The 17,828-nt window shown below is 35.9% G+C and overlaps 1 protein-coding gene across 5 annotated transcripts; it reads right to left on the minus strand.

Annotated features, from left to right (window-relative positions):
- Positions 1-11,833: 11,833 nt before the first annotated feature.
- Positions 11,834-17,582, minus strand: LOC131154596 (vesicle-associated protein 2-2-like). Of its 5 annotated transcripts, none has more exons than XM_058107507.1 (9): positions 16,957-17,582; positions 16,675-16,797; positions 16,153-16,223; positions 15,933-16,014; positions 14,053-14,168; positions 13,804-13,983; positions 13,340-13,477; positions 12,280-12,357; positions 11,834-12,191 (listed from the first exon to the last, which is right to left on the minus strand). In XM_058107507.1, exons 2-9 carry the CDS (start codon positions 16,721-16,723, stop codon positions 12,078-12,080), a joined length of 828 nt encoding a protein of 275 aa, XP_057963490.1. In that variant the 5' UTR covers positions 16,724-16,797; positions 16,957-17,582; the 3' UTR covers positions 11,834-12,077. The 5 variants fall into 5 exon arrangements, with proteins under 5 accessions (XP_057963490.1, XP_057963491.1, XP_057963492.1 ...); XM_058107508.1 differs by having other exon boundaries at positions 16,675-16,805; positions 16,957-17,560; XM_058107509.1 differs by having other exon boundaries at positions 16,945-17,560.
- Positions 17,583-17,828: the final 246 nt, after the last annotated feature.

Below are 17,828 nucleotides of genomic sequence, written 5' to 3' on the forward strand. Positions count from 1 at the left end.
GATTTGCTGAGAAAGGCAAATTTATTAATTGATTTAATTATATTTTCTATTCAAATTTTCATACCATTTCTCCTTTACCCCATTCTACTTCACAAATCTAACATGACATAAAGGAAAAATTATACATAACACAGTATTTAACTGTACAAATGTAGCTTTGCACAATGAAAAAAAAATTATAACAATCAAAACCCTGGTTAGTATTATAACCACAAATAAGTAAAGCTTTATATATATATATGAAATGGTGAGTTTTTTTTTTTTTGTTTTCTTTGTTGAAAGAAAGGATGATTATCCTGCTTAGATTTCCAGCAATAGGCAATGCAAGAATATTAGAGTATCAGGCATTACATTATTATAGCTGCAATTCCACACAAACATTCAAAATAAAGGCTCTATTTGAAGTGTTGAGTAGTACATAGCCACCAAAATCAAACCTACCAATCTGACGAAAACAGAATAAAGGATTGCCAAAAGGTAAAATTCCATTTTAAAACTTGAAGGGAATCACGATCATTTATACTCTTCGTCCGAGGACTTGCTGAGAAAGGCGAGTGCCATGATTAGTATCTAGTATTGTAGTAGGTAACGTATTAGGACAGAGGGAAACTACTTGTATGAGTGAGTAGATTTCCCTATTCTTGGGAGCCTTCGCTGGTGAACTTTTAGATGAATTATGTGAGTACAAGATTACTTCTTCACCTGAGAGCTTACTGAGTTAGGTAAGTGTCCTAGTATGCTTCAGTTATGACCTTCGGGTTGCCTAAAGTATCAAAGCAGAGGGGTGTTACTTGTATGGGTGGGTAATCACCCGTATCCTTAGGTTTTTCTCGTGGGTAAAATATCTTGCATGTGATTGATTAGGTTCAAAAAATTATATCAGAAATTATGTTAAATATCTACAAATGTTGAATATTATGTTGATTATAATTTCATGTTGGCCACACGCTGATTTAATATATTATTTCTTCCTTTACAAAGATGTGTCTCACCCGAATACAAATTTATCTTTTTCAGGACCTCCACAAGATCGAACTTAGAGAGCTCGAGGTTATTACAACATTTTTGGGTTATAGAAAAGGGAAAGGGTATAATTTTGATGATATTTTTGGGATATAAATATTTTATGATTTATGTTTTATGTTTTAAGTCTTCTGGGTTGTGAATACTGGAAGTTGTTGGTTATGTTTTTGGAGATATGTATATATATGGATGCAAATGGTTGAATGAATTATTACAGAATGTAGATAGAAGTAGAAAACTCTGGTATATAATTGATAAAGGACTGTAGTTATGTTTTCCACTGCGTAATTATTAATGGAATAACAGCTACAGGAAAATGAATGACGTGACACCCGGGTCCCACAAGGCGGGTTTGGGGCGCCACAAAGCCCGGCTAGTTAGGTATAACGCATTGGACCAGGTTTACAGGTTCAGGGCGTTATAGTTCGGTATCAGAGCATTAGGTTTTAGGTTCTGCAAACTTAGGGATGATTTATACTAAAGTATAGGAATCAGTTAGGATAAGGATACTAGATGGATAGGTTAGGTGTTGAGAAGTATAGGATTTTGCTTTGTAGTTTAGAGGCGGAAATACGTTGATGATTTCCTGTGATTTTTCTGAAACAGTCGACGACCTCAGAAAAGCCACGGTAAACCTTAAATGATTTCGTTTTTGAGCTGTGAGACTGATCCTTATATGGGAAACTTGGATGTATATTGGATTTAAAATATATAATTGTGTTGTTAGGGTTATGATATTGAATTATTATCTCTTTCATGTCCTTTTTTTAGGATGGATCCTAGAGATGAGGACGTAGAGGCAGAAGGAAGGGATGATTCAGAGACTTCAAGTGAAGAGGATATTGATACTTCTATGATGTTGAGAGGTATAGCCCGACAGGTCAGGGAAGAAATGAGGAAGGATCCTAAAGAACATAACTGCCTAACTATAGATAAGGACAATAGCATCAAAGAGTTTATGAGGTTAAACCCTTCTACTTTTGAGGGAGGACCTGATCCGGTGATTGCAGAAAACTAGGTTCAACAGATAGAAGAGATATTCAAGGTACTCGGCTGCACGGACAAGCAGAAGGTTCGTTATGCCACATTTAAGATGACCGAAGATGCAAAATGCTGGTGGCTTTCTGTGAAGCTACTAGAGGAACAGAGATTGATAAAGATAGCTCTGACGTGGGAGAGATTCAAGGTGCTATTGTTTGAAAGGTATTTTACCTTACCTGTCAGAGAGGAAAAGATTAAGGAATTCACTAATCTGATCTAGGGGATATGACCGCTGCGGAGTATGCAGCGAAATTTGTTGAGCTTTCTCATTTCGCACCATTTTTGATTCCAAATGAAGTAAGGAAGGCCAAAAAATTTGAAAAAAGTCTGAGATGCAGAATCTACGAGCTGGTAGTGGGATTCCAAGTTTAGAATTTCCTAGATTTGGTACATAAGACTTCGGTGCTGGAGAAGAGCATCCAGAGCAGCACAGAGTCTGCAGAGCAGAAGAAGAGGCCTACACTATCTAGTTTTCAGGTTGAGGTCAGTCAGGGAACAAGAAAGAAAGAGAAAGAGGTAGTCGGCTTGAGGCAGCAGGCATGAGATCAGGGTTATCCCGGTTATCAGGATAGTCAGTCTTACCCCGTATGATAGATATGTAATAAGAGACATAGGGGTGAATGTTGGTTTCAGACTTCTAGCTGTTTCAGGTGTGGTAAATCGGGGCATATTAAAAAGAATTGTCAAGAACCATTACCTATTGTACCTGCACAGAATCAGGATCGAGGAAAACAACCAATACCACTTGGTAGAGGTGGTCCAACACGAATTTACATGTTGATCCAGCCTGAGCCAAAGAATGCCAAGGAAGCAGGTATGAGTTTATGTTTAAGATAATAATGATTTAATTTGACTATGAATGATTGTGAAGTTTATGTGATGATATATATGCTGAATTGTGTTAGATGTCATTGGGAAATGAATTCAAGTAATGTAAAAGGATGATTAGTTAGTAAAATTTCAAGGACGAAATTCCTTGATGAGGGGAGAATGTAAAGACCCAAAAAATTAAAATGATTAAAATAATTAGGAAAAATAATAAATAAACAAATAAAAGGAATAGTGTGGAAAAGAAACAAAAAAAAATTAATATATATATATATATGTAAGGTTAGTATATAATATAAGTTAAAGTAGATATTATATATAATAATAAAATAATAATGTTAGTGGGGGGGGGGTACTTCCTTTGTAAGAATCAAAATCAAAATTGGATTGAAATCACCATTCCCTCTCTATCTCATGCCATTCTCTCTCTCTCTCTCTCTCTCTCTCTCTCTCTCTCTCTCTCTCTCCCTCCCTCCCTCCCTCTACTTTCTCTCTCCTTACTCTCCTCTCTTTCCTCATTTTCTCGGCCAATCGCAAAACTGAAGATACAGTTAGGTTCTTATCTCTGCCACCGATATTTCTACTGGAGCGGAATTTCGGCAGCATACCGTTTGTAAATCGGATATTTTCTCATAAAACCTATACCTGATAATTGGTTGTTCTCAAAAGATAGATCATACATAGCATGCAACAACCTAAATTCCACTACCAGCATGCAATTCACAGCAACTGCATCTGCCATGTAGGAGACTTTCTAGACTAAGCATGCAATCAGGTAGTAAGCAACAACTTAATCAAAATATAATTCATCCATCAATGAATATAAATAGTAAAGAATAGAGGATAGATTTGAGTTCAGATCAGGCTGTTATTCATTAAGGCATTCAAGCATGTAGTATGATTATGAGAGCATTTAGTTAATATAACAATCAAATGAAGATGTTCCCCCTGAGTTATGCACTTAATCATTTTATGTCTTTTCTTATTATTCAAGTTCTTTAGCCAAGTGTTTTCAATTTCTATGATTATATCTTGGCTTTAAATGCTTTCGGCTTAGAGGACCAAAAAGTCACAATAAATATTTCTTTAAGTGAATTAAGCCAATATTTGCCTCTTTTCTTATGATTTTTAGTACGTGAGCGGCCCAAGTTCGAATGACTTTGAATAATAATTACATGTGCATAGGTCACTTTGAGATATACGCATTCATCAATATTAGGACCTAGGCAACCAATTTAGACATTCAATACAGTCAAAGGATATAAAGCTCTAATGGGTTTGACTTAAAGTTTAAGAGCTTACGAAAGGAATTTAATCAAATACTCATAAGGATTAAAATTTATGTTAAGTTTGAAGAGTATTCATTTTGAGTGGACATGATTCAAGATATTTTCGTGAAATTGAATGTGTCCAAACCATCTCACTAAAGAGCATTTATGAGTATTTGAATTTTGTGAACAATGCTCTTTATAGGATGGCAAGTACCCTTTGGATTCAGGACATGAGTCGATGGATGGATGGAACTTTACCAGATGTGATTGTGGTTTGGCAAGGAGTTCCTATGGAGGATACAGTGAACCAAAATTAGAAAATTTTTATATTTTAAACACAAAAGGGAATATTTTGATTAATCAGTGAAACTAGAATACCTTAGTGGTTGTCTCTAATTTTGATTATGGAAGGATGCTTTTTAAATAAGCACTTAATGGAATGGGAGCTTGATAATTATCAGTGCTTAAGACTAGAGTGATGAAAAAACTTTGATTAGGCTTTTATGCTCAAGAATAAGCTTAGGATTAAATGATATAAAATGAATTCCCTAAATCCCAAACATGTGCAATGGACATAATATGTTTAACTTAAGATATTCACATTTAAGCGTGAGTTAAGTATTAAGAATTATTTACCAGGCATATTTGCCTTGCCCATTTGGAAGTAGATTTTGTTTTAGTAAGTTATAGCCAATGTTTTCTCATTTTCACCAATCATTATGATATATATATGCATTAAGTTCATATTGGATATATTGCATGTATTTCCACATTGGCGTAATTCTCTAATGGTTCTTAGTAAACCGATATTATATAGTGAATGCATATACTAAGATTTGATATGTCAAGCTTAAACCACTTTCTAGCCTTTTGGTCATCACAATCTCTACACCTAATCCCAATGATCTAAGGAAGAATTTTAAATGATTAGGTAATTTTAATTTGAATCCATTTTTCCTTAGATTCTAAGAGATTTGCCTTTTGAATTTTCCACATCATTTCTTTGTCTACACCTGTGGCACTTCTAGATGGATAAGTGTATATGATGTGCCCTTTTCTTTCATCGTATAATCATACTTTATGTGCATGTGAAAAATTTTGCTTATTTACTCTAGATGAGGCATGCAGATGTCAATGGGATTTAAAAAATGAGCCCCTTTTGAAAATGTTTTTCCTTTTAACTTTCAAGGGATTATCGTTGTTATTCTTTTCACAAGAGGGTTTGAAAATCATTTTAGAATAGTCTTTAGTTTTTCTTTGTAAGCAAATGATTTTCAAAACTTTCACAAACTTTTTCTTTTCAAAGATGAAATGATATTCTCTTAGGTTTTCCAATTGTATTGTCCATTTTTTACACTTATTCTCCAATATTGTTTTCCCTTTAGACATCCTAACTAGAAACTTATGTATTTTCAATAAAGCATTTTCTAGTTCTCCATACACATGCATGTTTTCATTATTGGATTTAACATATTATTCATCACAAAATTTAACACAATCATTTTCACATAAATCATTGCATGCATCATCAACAAATTGATCACAAAATGCAACAGATGATTCATCCCATAATATATTACAACATTCAGCATAAGAATCATCACATGCATCATAAACAGAATTATCATGATATTTAATAGATGATTTAGCATTTGACATATCACATGATTTGGCAAAAGAAACATCAATTGAGCTAGAGTAAGAATCATATACCTCTTTTTATGTTAAGGCGATTACCCTATCATTTACCACTCCCTAATCATCTAAACATGACACCTTTGGAGTGATGTCTCCTTTTCCTGGGATTCTTCATATTTCTTTTCGAGTTCATCCGAGATTTCCTGTGCACTATGACATGCCACAATTTCAAAAAAAAAATTGAATCTAATGCAAGATATAACATGTCCATGACATATGAATTCGCATGCATTAACCTAATATCATTTTCATCCAAGGGCGTATGAATTCCATTAACAATCACCCGCCAGGCCATCCAATTCATTGATTTTATAAATACGCTCATTCTAATTTTTCAGGTGGTGTAATTGACATCACAAAAATACAAGAGGCTTAAAAGGCGACTGTCCCTCTCTGAATGAGGATACACCAATGTAAGCCATCTCAATCTTTAGCAAAACGTTTAAGTTAATGCCACGAGGCTCTAATACCAATTGTTGGAATTGGTGTATTCCCAAGAGGGGGGGGGATTGGGTATTTTAAAATTTCTCCTAAGGTCTTTCTATATAATCATAAACCCAATTATTCACAATAATATTACACAAACATTCAAGTGCTGAAATGTAAAATGCAGAAATTAAAAGTAGGCACCAGAAATGTTATCGGGTTTCAACCAATACTGTCTACGTCCCTGCCTTAGCTCGTAAGCCTAAGGATTACCACTATTACTCATTTAACTGGTGGAGCGGCACCGGCTACAATCAGGTCAAATTACTAGGGTTGATCTCAACCTTTACAAACTCTCCTTGCGGGGCGGAGAAGGCCCTAACAACTGATCCTCACAGGCTAGATCAATACCCCCTTAGGCCATGCCTGGAATACAATAATCAATATGATTTTTGTGTACAATTCAAATGCTTCTTAACTAAGCAGACTATGTACCGATTCAATACAGTATAATCAATGCACCTTAATAATGTAAGAATTATAAGCTTAGTGCTATATGTGTGCAGTCAACACTCAAAGTAATGTCTATATAATATCAAGTGCAATAAGTGTATCAATAAACTAATCTTTGACACTACGTATAGATGTATACCTCAATAACAATTTAGGGTTTCAAAGATTTTCACCAAGTGTAATCAAAATATCTCAAAAATATTTTCTCAATATTCAAGCACAAAGAGATATTCAAAAGTAATCTTGTGAAAACAATTTTTGCTCAAACAAAAACACAAGCTAAGGTGTCTTGCAATTTGAATGCCAAGATCCACAAGCTTTAAGTTTTCCCCCACAAAATATTTATTAAATTAAATATGGGGGGAAAACTATGCTTAACTTTCAATCTAAAAATCAAGCAAACAATAAATGCAATGAGAGCATAAGCTTGTGTAAACACTATGAGATATCTCACAATACTCTTATCAAATTGGTTTTAGTAAAGAAAATGAAAAAGGGTAGAGTATATGATTTTATATGTGGAAGTAAAGCTCTAAAAATTTCAGAGAAAAATTTTTAATCAAAAACCCTAATCTTTTTTTAATCTTTGCAAATGAACCCACATATATAGATACACTAAAAAAATAATCGTTAAGGGACATAGATGGAATTTTAGAAAATATTAAGTATAATTAATAAAAAATAACCACGTTTTAACCACGGTAAAATTTGAGCAACCCGAGAAGTTTGGTCGACCAAATTTAAGGTTCGATCAACCGGATTGCTTAGTTCAGTCGACCAAGGTGTTTTTGAACTGAGGTGTTGGTCGACCAAACATGAGGCGATTTTTGAACCTCCAAGGTTTGGTCGACTGGGCTAAGTTCGATTGACCAAATTGGAATGTTCGGTCGATCAGGCCATTTTTCTTCTTCAAGTTTGGTTGATTAAGGCGTTGGGATTTCCCCACGTGCCAGTTCGGTTGACCATGGTGTTGCAATTCATTTTAGAAATGGTCGACCAACTGGTTAACTTTTTGACCCTAGAGATGCTCGATCGACCGAGGGCCTTAGTGTATTTTGGTTTGGTCAACTGACAATATAAAATTTTCAATTTAGGTCCTATTTTTCTTTTAAAATCACCCATATTCTCATGATAATTATATTTAAGATATGTGGGGGCTTTTTCATGCAATATATTTGGACATATAGTCAGTCTAAGGTCTTTAAGCATTTTAATTAGTCCCAAGAATCCGGCGTCGATCGCCCGATCCCTAAGGTCAATCTATGGTCTTGAGTTTATAATCCCTACATGCATGATATGCATTAATTACTACAAACCTTTCATTATAATTATAGACCCAAATGATAAATATAAAAATACAACTTAAAACAAACAAAGGCTTCATGCTCTGCCCCTCGGGAATTCCATGGATTGCGCCAAAAGATGTGCTCGTTTGAGTGCTTCTCGACTTTCATTTCTCATCTGTCATATGTGCTTTAGAAAGGTAGACTTGTTCATATACTAAGCACACATACGAGATACTGTAGTTTTTCATAATCAAAATAGGAGACGGACTCAAAAAGTCAACATCAAGAAAGGGAATTTGGTGGTGGCCAAAGGAAAGAAGGATGCTAGCTTATACTACACTCAAGCTAAGCAACTCTGTGCAGGAGATGTGAATGCTACAGAACATGAAGTCACCACTGAGTTATGGCATAACAAACTTAGCCACATAAGCGAGAAGGGACTCCAGATTCTTGCAAGGAAAAAGGTCCTTCCAAATTTCTTAGGTAATTATTTAAAGGATTGTACTCATTGTTTAGCTAGTAAACAACATAGAATTGCATTTAAAAAAAAAAACCCTATTTAGGAGAAAACATATTCTAGATCTGGTTCATATTGATGTGTGTTTTATGAATGATAAAAGTATTGGTGGATCATTGTATTTTTTTACATTCATTGATGATCATTCTAGAAAAGTGTGGGCTTATCCTCTGAAAAGTAAAGACCAAATGTTAGATATGTTCAAGAAGTTTTAGGCCAATGTTGAAAGACAAAGTGGAAGAAAGCTCAAATATGTTCATCTAGACAATGGTGGTGAATACATTGGGCAATTTGAAGAGTATTGCAGAATCCAAGGTATCAAGATTGAGAAGTCAGTTCCCAAGACTCCTCAACATAACGACATTGCAGAAAGGATAAATAAAACTATTTGCAACAAGATTATTTGTATGCTCTCTCATTCAAGATTTCCAAAATCCTTCTAGGGTGAGGCGTTAATGACAACAGTTAACCACATCAACATTTCTCCCTCAATTCCTTAGGAGGTGAAATTCTTGAAAGGATTTTGACTGGGAGAGATGTATCTTATAAACACTTAAAGGTGTTGGGTTGTAAAGCTTTTGTCCATATTCCTCGAGATGAAAGGACCAAACTTGATGCAAATACAAAAGAGTGCGTCTTAGTCGGTTATGGTATTGATGAGTCCGACTACAGATTATGGGATCCAAAGAATAGGAAAGTCATCCAAAGCAGAGATGTGGTGTTCTTTGAAGACCAAACTATTGACGATTATGAGAAGGTCGATAACCCAAAGCATGTCCTCAGAAATCCAATCAAGCTGATTCCAGATTCACTACCACAACCACAAGAAGAGCATGGTGATAACAAGGAAGATGATGAATCAATAGCTGAAGGTGATTAAGAAGCTCTAGCAGTAGAACCCCAAAAAAGAAGATCCACCAAGAATGTCAACTTTCTAGCAGATACTCACCAAATGAATATGTGTTGCTAACTAACCGAGGGGGGGGGGGAACCAGAATGTTATGAGGATGTCATGTCACATGAGCACAAGACTGAGTGGTTGGAGGTCATGTAAGAAGAGATGAAATCCTTGCATGAGAACCACACTTATGATTTGGTAGAACTACCAAAGGGAATGAAAGCACTCAACAACAGATGAGTGTTTAAATTGAAAAATGAAGAAGGAAACTCATAGCTAAGGTACAAGGCGCAACTAGTTGTGAAAGACTTTGGTCAGAGAAAATATACTGACTTTGAAGAGATTTTCTCGCCCATGGTGAAGATGTCATCTATTCGAGTTGTTCTTGGATTGGTTACCAGCCTAAACTTGGAGATTGAGCAACTTAATGTAAAAACTGCATTTCTCCATGGTGACTTGAAAGAAGAAATCTACGTGAAACAACCTGAAGGATTTGAGGTCAAAAGAAAAGAATAGTTGGTGTCCAAACTGAGAAAAAGTTTGTATGGTCTCAAGCAGGAACTGAGATAGTGGTACAAGAAGTTTGATTCCTTCATGATGGAACACGGGTATAATAGGTTAACAACTGACCATTGTGTTTTTATTAAGAGATTTTTTACTAATGATTTCATTATTCTCATGCTTTATGTGGATGATATACTTATTGTTGGTCATGATACTAAGAAGATAGGAAAGTTGAATAAAGAACTAAGGATTTGGGTCCAACAAAACAGATTCTCGGAATGAAGATCTTTCGAGATAGGAAAAATAAAAAGTTGTGGTTGTCTCAAGAAAAGTATATTGAGAAGGTGCTAGAAAGATTTAACATGAGCAAAGTAAAACTAGTCAGTTGCCACTTGCAAGACACTTCAAGCTTACTTTCAAGTAATATCCTATAAGTGAAAATGACAAAGAAGAAATGAAAAAAAGTGTCTTACTCTTCAGCTGTGGGTAGCTTGATGTACATCATGGTATACATAAGGGCTGATATCGCTCATGCAGTTGGAGTAGTCAATCGATTCCTTTCTAATCCTGGCAAAGAACATTAGAAAATTGTCAAATGGACTCTCAGGTATCTAAGAGGTACTTCTCATTTATGTTTATGTTTTGGTCTTGACAAACTTATGTTGGAAGGTTACATAGATGCATATATGGTTGGTGACGTTGATTCCAGAAAATCTACTTTGAAATACCTGATGACATTTTCAGGGGGAGCAGTGTCATGGCAATCAAAGTTACAAAAATGTGTTGCATTGTCCACTATTGAGGCGGAGTACATTGCTATCACTGAAGCAAGCAGAGAGCTTCTATGTATGAAAAAGTTTCTAGAGGAACTTGGCCTCAAGCAAGAGAGGTATGTTCTCTACTGTGATCGTCAAAGCGTTATTCATCTCATCAAGAATCCAAGTTTTCATTCAAAGTTGAAGCATATTGATGTTCAATATTATTGGATTCGTGAGGCGTTGGAATCAAAGCAACTAAATATAGAGAAGATCCATAGTGATAACAATGCATCAGACATGATGACTAAGACAACGTTCAAGTCAAAGCTTGAAACTTGTAAAACCGCAACAGGTTTGATGGAACTCTCCGCATGAGTCAGGCAGGGGAGATTTGTTGGGCTCGCCTCATTTAATTAAAGGACGCAAGAACATGATGGTTAGCTGCAGTTGGGCATGCCTCACATGGAAGAGGAAGCCAATGCCAAAATTGACTACAATTTTTCGGTGGTCAGAATTTGGTTGTTGTTTGGTGCAGCAATCTCCACCCACTTCTTTGAAAAAGAAGGAAAATTAATATTTGGAGGGAATTGGGCTGCGATGGTCTCCTCCTACAAAAAGGAGTGCTTTCCCTCCATTGTGTAGATACAGAAAGAGAAGGTAAAGATACAATAATTGTGAGTGCATTGTGAGTGTGTATTAAGGTGAGTGAGCTGAGTGTGTTATAATTCTCCTCCTCTTTCACTGTATACTCATATATATATATAGCGAAGTTACTCCTCTCCCGTGGACATAGGCTAAATTAGCCAAACCACGTAAATCTTGTGTTATTTGTGTGTGTCAGTGTGTATGTGTTATTTGATATTGGCAAGATTTATATCCCAACAGTTGGGAGTCTGGAAAGAAAGAAATGACATGCACCAGATGTTATAAGAGCGAAGTGCATCATATCCCTCGCTTTAGCAATCTTTATTCTTGGTCTCATTAACTCGAAGATTGTAGTTCCACTTTGAATTCATTACCCTTTTGACTTCTACTCTCCTTCATTTCCATTAATGTCTACCTCTCGGATGTTCAAATAAATGATATTTTTTTTATCATTCCAAGAAAACAAAATCACAGCTCCTTTGTTTCCCAACACATCAAAAAAGTATGTCCCTTACAAAAGGCAAAATGGCTTAAGCTCACTGAAAACCGATCCCAAAGATAACTTGTATTCAAAATGTCACTGCTCTACATTACCCACTTGATGGATTTTTACATTTCTGTACACCTAAGTAGTAGTAGTACCACCCACATAGCAAGTATTCCTCCTTTTCAACCACGTAAAAGGTAGCCGAGCAGAACACTGATGAGAGCCACCGTACAAACAAATAGCAAAGGAAATCCCACCTGCACTTTCCTTTCTCCTCTGTTTCTTTTCAGCACAGCCTGCAAAGGAAAACAGGCAAATGTCAAAGACTCGGGATATAATGTATAATGAATAGTTGGAAGAAAAGAAAGCAGTTGAAGAAGTTACCAGTTCTTTTTGCAAAGTTTCCCTCTCTTGAATGTTTAATTTCTTCTCTTTTGCTAGCTTTGATTCGGTAGCTTCAGCCTGTAAAGAAGGCCCCCCCCCCCCCCAAAAAAAAAAAAAAAAAAATTGAATAAATTATGGTTGTTGTTGAGGAGGCACAACCACAAACCATAGTTTTTTGGAATTTATGAAACATATCAACATTGGCAGGAGGTTCAAGAGTGTGTTTTTTCAAGGAAATTGAATCATTCCCGGAAAATTTACCTGAACTGAATTTGAACAATTAATATGTTCGATTAGCACTTAAAAGCCTAAGATGTTAGATTATGGGTCAACAACGCATATAAAACTTCTAACATAAAACATTATGAAAGCTTAAAATATGCTGCCCACGTTCAAACAAGATAATTCATTGCAATTTCAAGGGGAAAAAAATGAACTCTTTTGAAATACTACTCATTGCCGATCTTCTGAAAAGCAGGATGGCTTGACTCTTTTGAAATGCTATGTAAACAAGGGAACGAAGATTTATTCCTCAGGATATCCAAAATTTTATTTTTAAAAATTGCTACCTTGCCACAATGGACTGCTCTTGTGGTTGTCACATCAAGGGTTGCAAAGAAATCATGCAAAAAAATTTTAATTATTCCATTCATGAAAACTATTTAGATCAGTCACTCTTGCTCATCAATTAAAAAAATTTCAAATTTAAATTTAGTAAGTGATTGTAATTTGACAAGGGGAATGGTGGAAATGACTGATATGTCGCTGATAAGTGCACTGTGTTATGCTCATGCTCCTTAAAGTCGATGAAACTCAAATCCAACAAAGAGAAGGAAAAAATAGCCATAATTGCAGATAACTAGCCATAGATGTATGCCCTCCAAACAGTGAGAAGAGTAAAGCATTGCATTTCAATATTCAAAAATCTTGATGCAGATGCAGGAGAGAACTAATCATGTCCGCTTCCCCCCACTGAGTCTGTGACTAGCTACTTAGAAAGAGAAGCAACATGGTTACAGTAAAACTAAGTTCAAAACCAGAAATCCTAAGAAATACTCACCTCTCGTAACTTATATTCATATTCATAAAGTTTTGACCTCATCATCTCAATATCTTCAGCTAATTTCACAACCTCTGCATCCCTTGCTGGCTTTAACTCATCATTAACCAATTTGGATTCCCCCACATTCTTAATAACCTGAGAAGAAAAATAACAAAACGGAGCGATGGAATTAATTCAGTGTCTGGAAACAGCTGATGCCATGAATAATCCGAATGCCACACTCACATCTATTCTCTATTTAGCTCAAAATACATAGTCAAATAAAATGAGAAAAGAAGCAAGGTGTTTGCTCCAAGGTGTGCATGGTTCTACAATCACCTTCCTGAATGATTACCCAAGCCTTTAAACAAAGCAGGAACCAATTATAATAAAAGTAATTATACGTTTAAAATATAGGAAACATCCAGATTCCAGAACAAAGAGAAACTATCATTATCAACTGAAAGAAGAATTTGTCTTACTATGTGATCAGGGGTGAGTTCAACCTTCCTCAATACTTGATTATTTTCTACTGATGCTTCATAAGACGGTACCTGCTTCAATGTTCCATTAATTGGTGAAAGTACCGGTGAATGAGGTGGGCTGATGAGGATCACTCTCAGCTTGCTCTCTTCAATATATCTGCCATCATCTTTGGAAAACTGCCATAAAAAACAATGAGACTCGATGATAATGAATCATTGCCAACTACAAACTGTGCAAAAAATTACCATGCTAGCTGTAATGTCCTCATCTGTTGTCTCAGCAGGAACCACTGTGCTCTGAATTAAGAACTTGTCTTTGCAAATCAGATCAGGTGGGGCTATTCGTTGGGCTTGCATTGTAACTACATTAACATTGAAAGAAAAAAAACAGATGATATTGATAGCCCAAGAAAAGAAAAAAGAACAATTAATGTAACAACAGTATTTTTTTTTTTCTATAGAGAAAAGCATTGGCTTCATAGCCACCATTAACATATCTCTAGTGCACAAGGCATCTCTCAATAGAATGGATGTAGAAATTGAGCAATTTGATTAGCTTCTCTCCCTGCCAGTTTCTTAAACTCCTTCAAGTGAAATTAGCATCTTTTCAAATTGGCAACTTCATTGTGAAAGCACATCTCTAACTCTGTTTTCAAATATACAAAGTAAGCAGCTCTGTTCTTCTTGTGCAATAAGAGCAGACTAGGCAAGTAAGAGTGGAGGACTCATACACACTATAATAGACCTCCCCTAAGATTTTCTCGATTTACAGACCAGCCACCATCTCATCTACATTAGTAAGCTTGACCGAGTTCAAAGACAGAATTATTGTGACAAATCCCTTTGCGGGTTGCCAATTTCTAGAATAACAGGTTAAGCGACACTTTTCCCCACATTTTTAAGCTTCTGTTAGCACAGCGGTCCCATAATCCATTTAACTTAACTATAGGATTGAAAAATTGTCCCAAGCAGGCTATGGCTGAGTTATCAAAGAAAACCTATATAAACTTTTTAGTGCAATATCAAGACAAAAAACAAAATAAAAAAATTGGTATAGATTCTGAAGTCCATTTCTAATATTTGAATGCTTGCCATATTCTCCACTGACTTCTATACCCGTTATTTTTTTTTTTCCAGCCACTGGAAATATAAATTATTTTTTTTTTGAAGGAAATGGGGAGTATCAGGATCTCCTAAACAACAGAAAATCACGAGAATGGGATGATGCTTTGGGTTTTGTTGAAATGACTAGTCCTCTAGTTGATGCATGGAACCCCTTTTTTGTTGCCTAGGTTACACCTCATTAATACTCCGGAAGAGCAGTGGAAGAAGGGAGGAGGTTCTTAAACCAGAAAGAGTATCCTGTAACTTTGAAAGATTAGACTAAGCAGCTGTAAGAGCCTATGAGGTAAAAATCTAATGCGTAGTTCAGTACAGTGGCAGTAAGAAGCTGCAGAATAAACCAATTTAAATATGGGATAACATGCTTGATAATTGATAGCCAGGAACTAACTAGCATGATACTTGTTTCCATATGCACAGAGGAGTCCATTAATCAATCACTCTTCATCAGTCTCCACACAAATGAACCAGATCCTTCACTCTCAAGGCAGATCACCATTTTGCATTCAGTTACATGGATCATATCATATTCCATATTTCCACAAAAATTAACCGATGAAGGAAGAACGAAGGTGATTGGAGATTTATTTTTGTTTAAATATTCATGTCATTTTTAGTTACGAATTTTAAGATATAACAATTCCACATGAAACTGATCATTTTTATGATTGCCCTAACCCTAAACCTCCCCTCTTCTTCTTCTTCTTCTTTTTATTTTTTATTTTTTTTTGTGAGCAATGCACACTAGTTCCAAATTAGATCTTCACTACTTAACAATTGTCACTAGTTCCTGTCCAAAATCCAAAACAACCTCTATTGATTGCCCAATTCAATTCATCAACTATATGCTAAAATTTAAAACTAAAATTTACAGGAGAATAAACATGAAGAGATTCTAAATTGAGCTTTCCTAATCTTTTGGCACATCTCTCATATATGTTGATTGTCAAAAATTTACAGATACACATACAGAATGTACTGGGTCAGATATGAAAAAGGCATACCTGTGAAATCACGGGTTGATTTTGGCTTAACAATGCCAACATTTGGTCGCACACAATATTTCTTTGGGGAAGTAGTTTTAACCTGCAAATATCACACTCAGATTATGCATTGGCTCATCCGGCATTCAATCATAGCAAAGGATTTACTTTTTGGGTCACAGTAAAAGAATGTTTTCGTGACTAACAACACTACAGAACATGAGGGCAATGTGATCCAAACCTTGAAAGCAACATAGTATTGAGATTTATTGACCAGCCCAATAGAGCACGAGCTTTGCTTCCTCAATTCAACTGCAGCAAACATTTCAATAAATAAATACCCAGACAATCCATTAGCCATAACATCTATAATCAATACGCAACAAATAGATGAAATAATATAAAAATACTGGAGTAACTATCGTAAGTTTCTATGATCTGAGAGGCCATTGGAAATTTGGAATTGGTTTAAATATAAAATTACCCATAAAATTCATGAATCTTTTTGTACTTCTTAAAAGTGATTCCTGAGCATGAAGCTTTCACATGATTTCCCCCCTCTTTTGTAGAGACGAAAATGGCGGGATTAATCAAAAGTATGAAGCGATTTGACACGGGATTTTAAATTAATCAGTTCATTTTTTTTTTCAAAGACTGATTCCAGTTATATATATATAAACTGAACAGAGCACCATCGCAGCGTACCAAATGATCAAGACCAACAGATGATTGAGATAATACAAATCTACTTGTACGGACTTACAAGTGAACTTGAGTTCTCGTGGTTGGATTTCCAAAAGATCAGAAGTCATGATTCTTCCTCACCCAAATCAAAACCCACCCTCTAATCATCCAGAAGGAGCCGTCGATACCAAAACCCCACACCCTGAAAAACTGAAAAAAGTAAATAAAAAAAAAAAAACAAACACCCAATTGCCCAACAGAGAGAGAGAGAGAGTTATAATCCTCTCTTAAGTCCGAACCAAATGAGAATCAACACAAGAACAACAAACCCATCTTCCCACCAACGCACAGAGACACTCACAGACTGCGTATCTGGCTCGGCAGAGACTCGGGGCAATCCCAGATTCTGACTCAGTTCCCTTCTGGGACCAACCCGGTGAAACGACGGCGTATTGAAGGAGGAACCGGCAGAAGAGAAGAGGAGGAAGGAGACTACAGCCTTACCATGGAGGCGGGGAACACAAGGAAAGAGAGAGAAAGAGAGAGAAACAGAGGATAGAAGATGGTGTGAGGGGGTGAATTTAATAAAAGAGATGGAGGTGGGGGAGAGGCCTAATTGAATTGAATTGAATTGAATAGCGTGTATCTGCCGTTTCTGTAGAGTAACGTCAGATTGATCAGCCTGGTGAGGCACACCCACAAGTTCTAGAGCGAGAAACTAGAGAGAGACGTCTAGAGTGAGAAACTGCAGAGAGAGAGAGAGAGAGGTGTTTGGTGGTCTGAACTCTGAAGCAATAGCCTGTTGTCTCTGTGACAGCGTGAGCGAAGCGAAAGCGAAGTCTGAGGAGAGAGAGAGAGTGGAGTTGGTTGTGTGCTGTGTGGTGAAATTAGAGAAGCGGTTGTACCGGTCGTTTCGCCGGCTTCCCTAGACAGTTCCGATCCTAATGACCAGTCGGCTTTGAGCTTTCTCTCTCCCTCTCTCTCTCTTTTTCAAATTTGTAAAAGGTGTATATTATACATGTGAATCAAAATGTTGAGAATTAGTTATATCTTTTGTTATTCTTACCTAATGATTCATTACGAAATTGAAATTTGAAATGTTACTATAATCTTTATCTATATAAACACATGTTTTACAATAAAAATAAATATAAAAAAAGATGATTAACAATACATAATTTCTGAAAAATTAAACTACTGAATTTCTATAGTTCAAATTCTTTTATAATTCTC

Source organism: Malania oleifera, chromosome 4 (genome assembly GCF_029873635.1).
Source record: "Malania oleifera isolate guangnan ecotype guangnan chromosome 4, ASM2987363v1, whole genome shotgun sequence".
Taxonomy (NCBI): Eukaryota; Viridiplantae; Streptophyta; class Magnoliopsida; order Santalales; family Ximeniaceae; genus Malania; species Malania oleifera.

What these genes read in the sequence shown, in the direction of transcription:
- LOC131154596 (XM_058107507.1), bottom strand. Translation starts at nt 16,723, where the DNA reads ATGACTTCTGATCTTTTGGAAATCCAACCACGAGAACTCAAGTTCACT. An exon ending in ATCAACCCGTGATTTCACAG is followed by an intron (nt 14,169 to 15,932) that starts GTATGCCTTTTT and finishes ATGTTAATGTAG; the next exon opens with TTACAATGCAAGCCCAACGA. An exon ending in AGGACATTACAGCTAGCATG is followed by an intron (nt 13,984 to 14,052) that starts GTAATTTTTTGC and finishes TTTTTATGGCAG; the next exon opens with TTTTCCAAAGATGATGGCAG.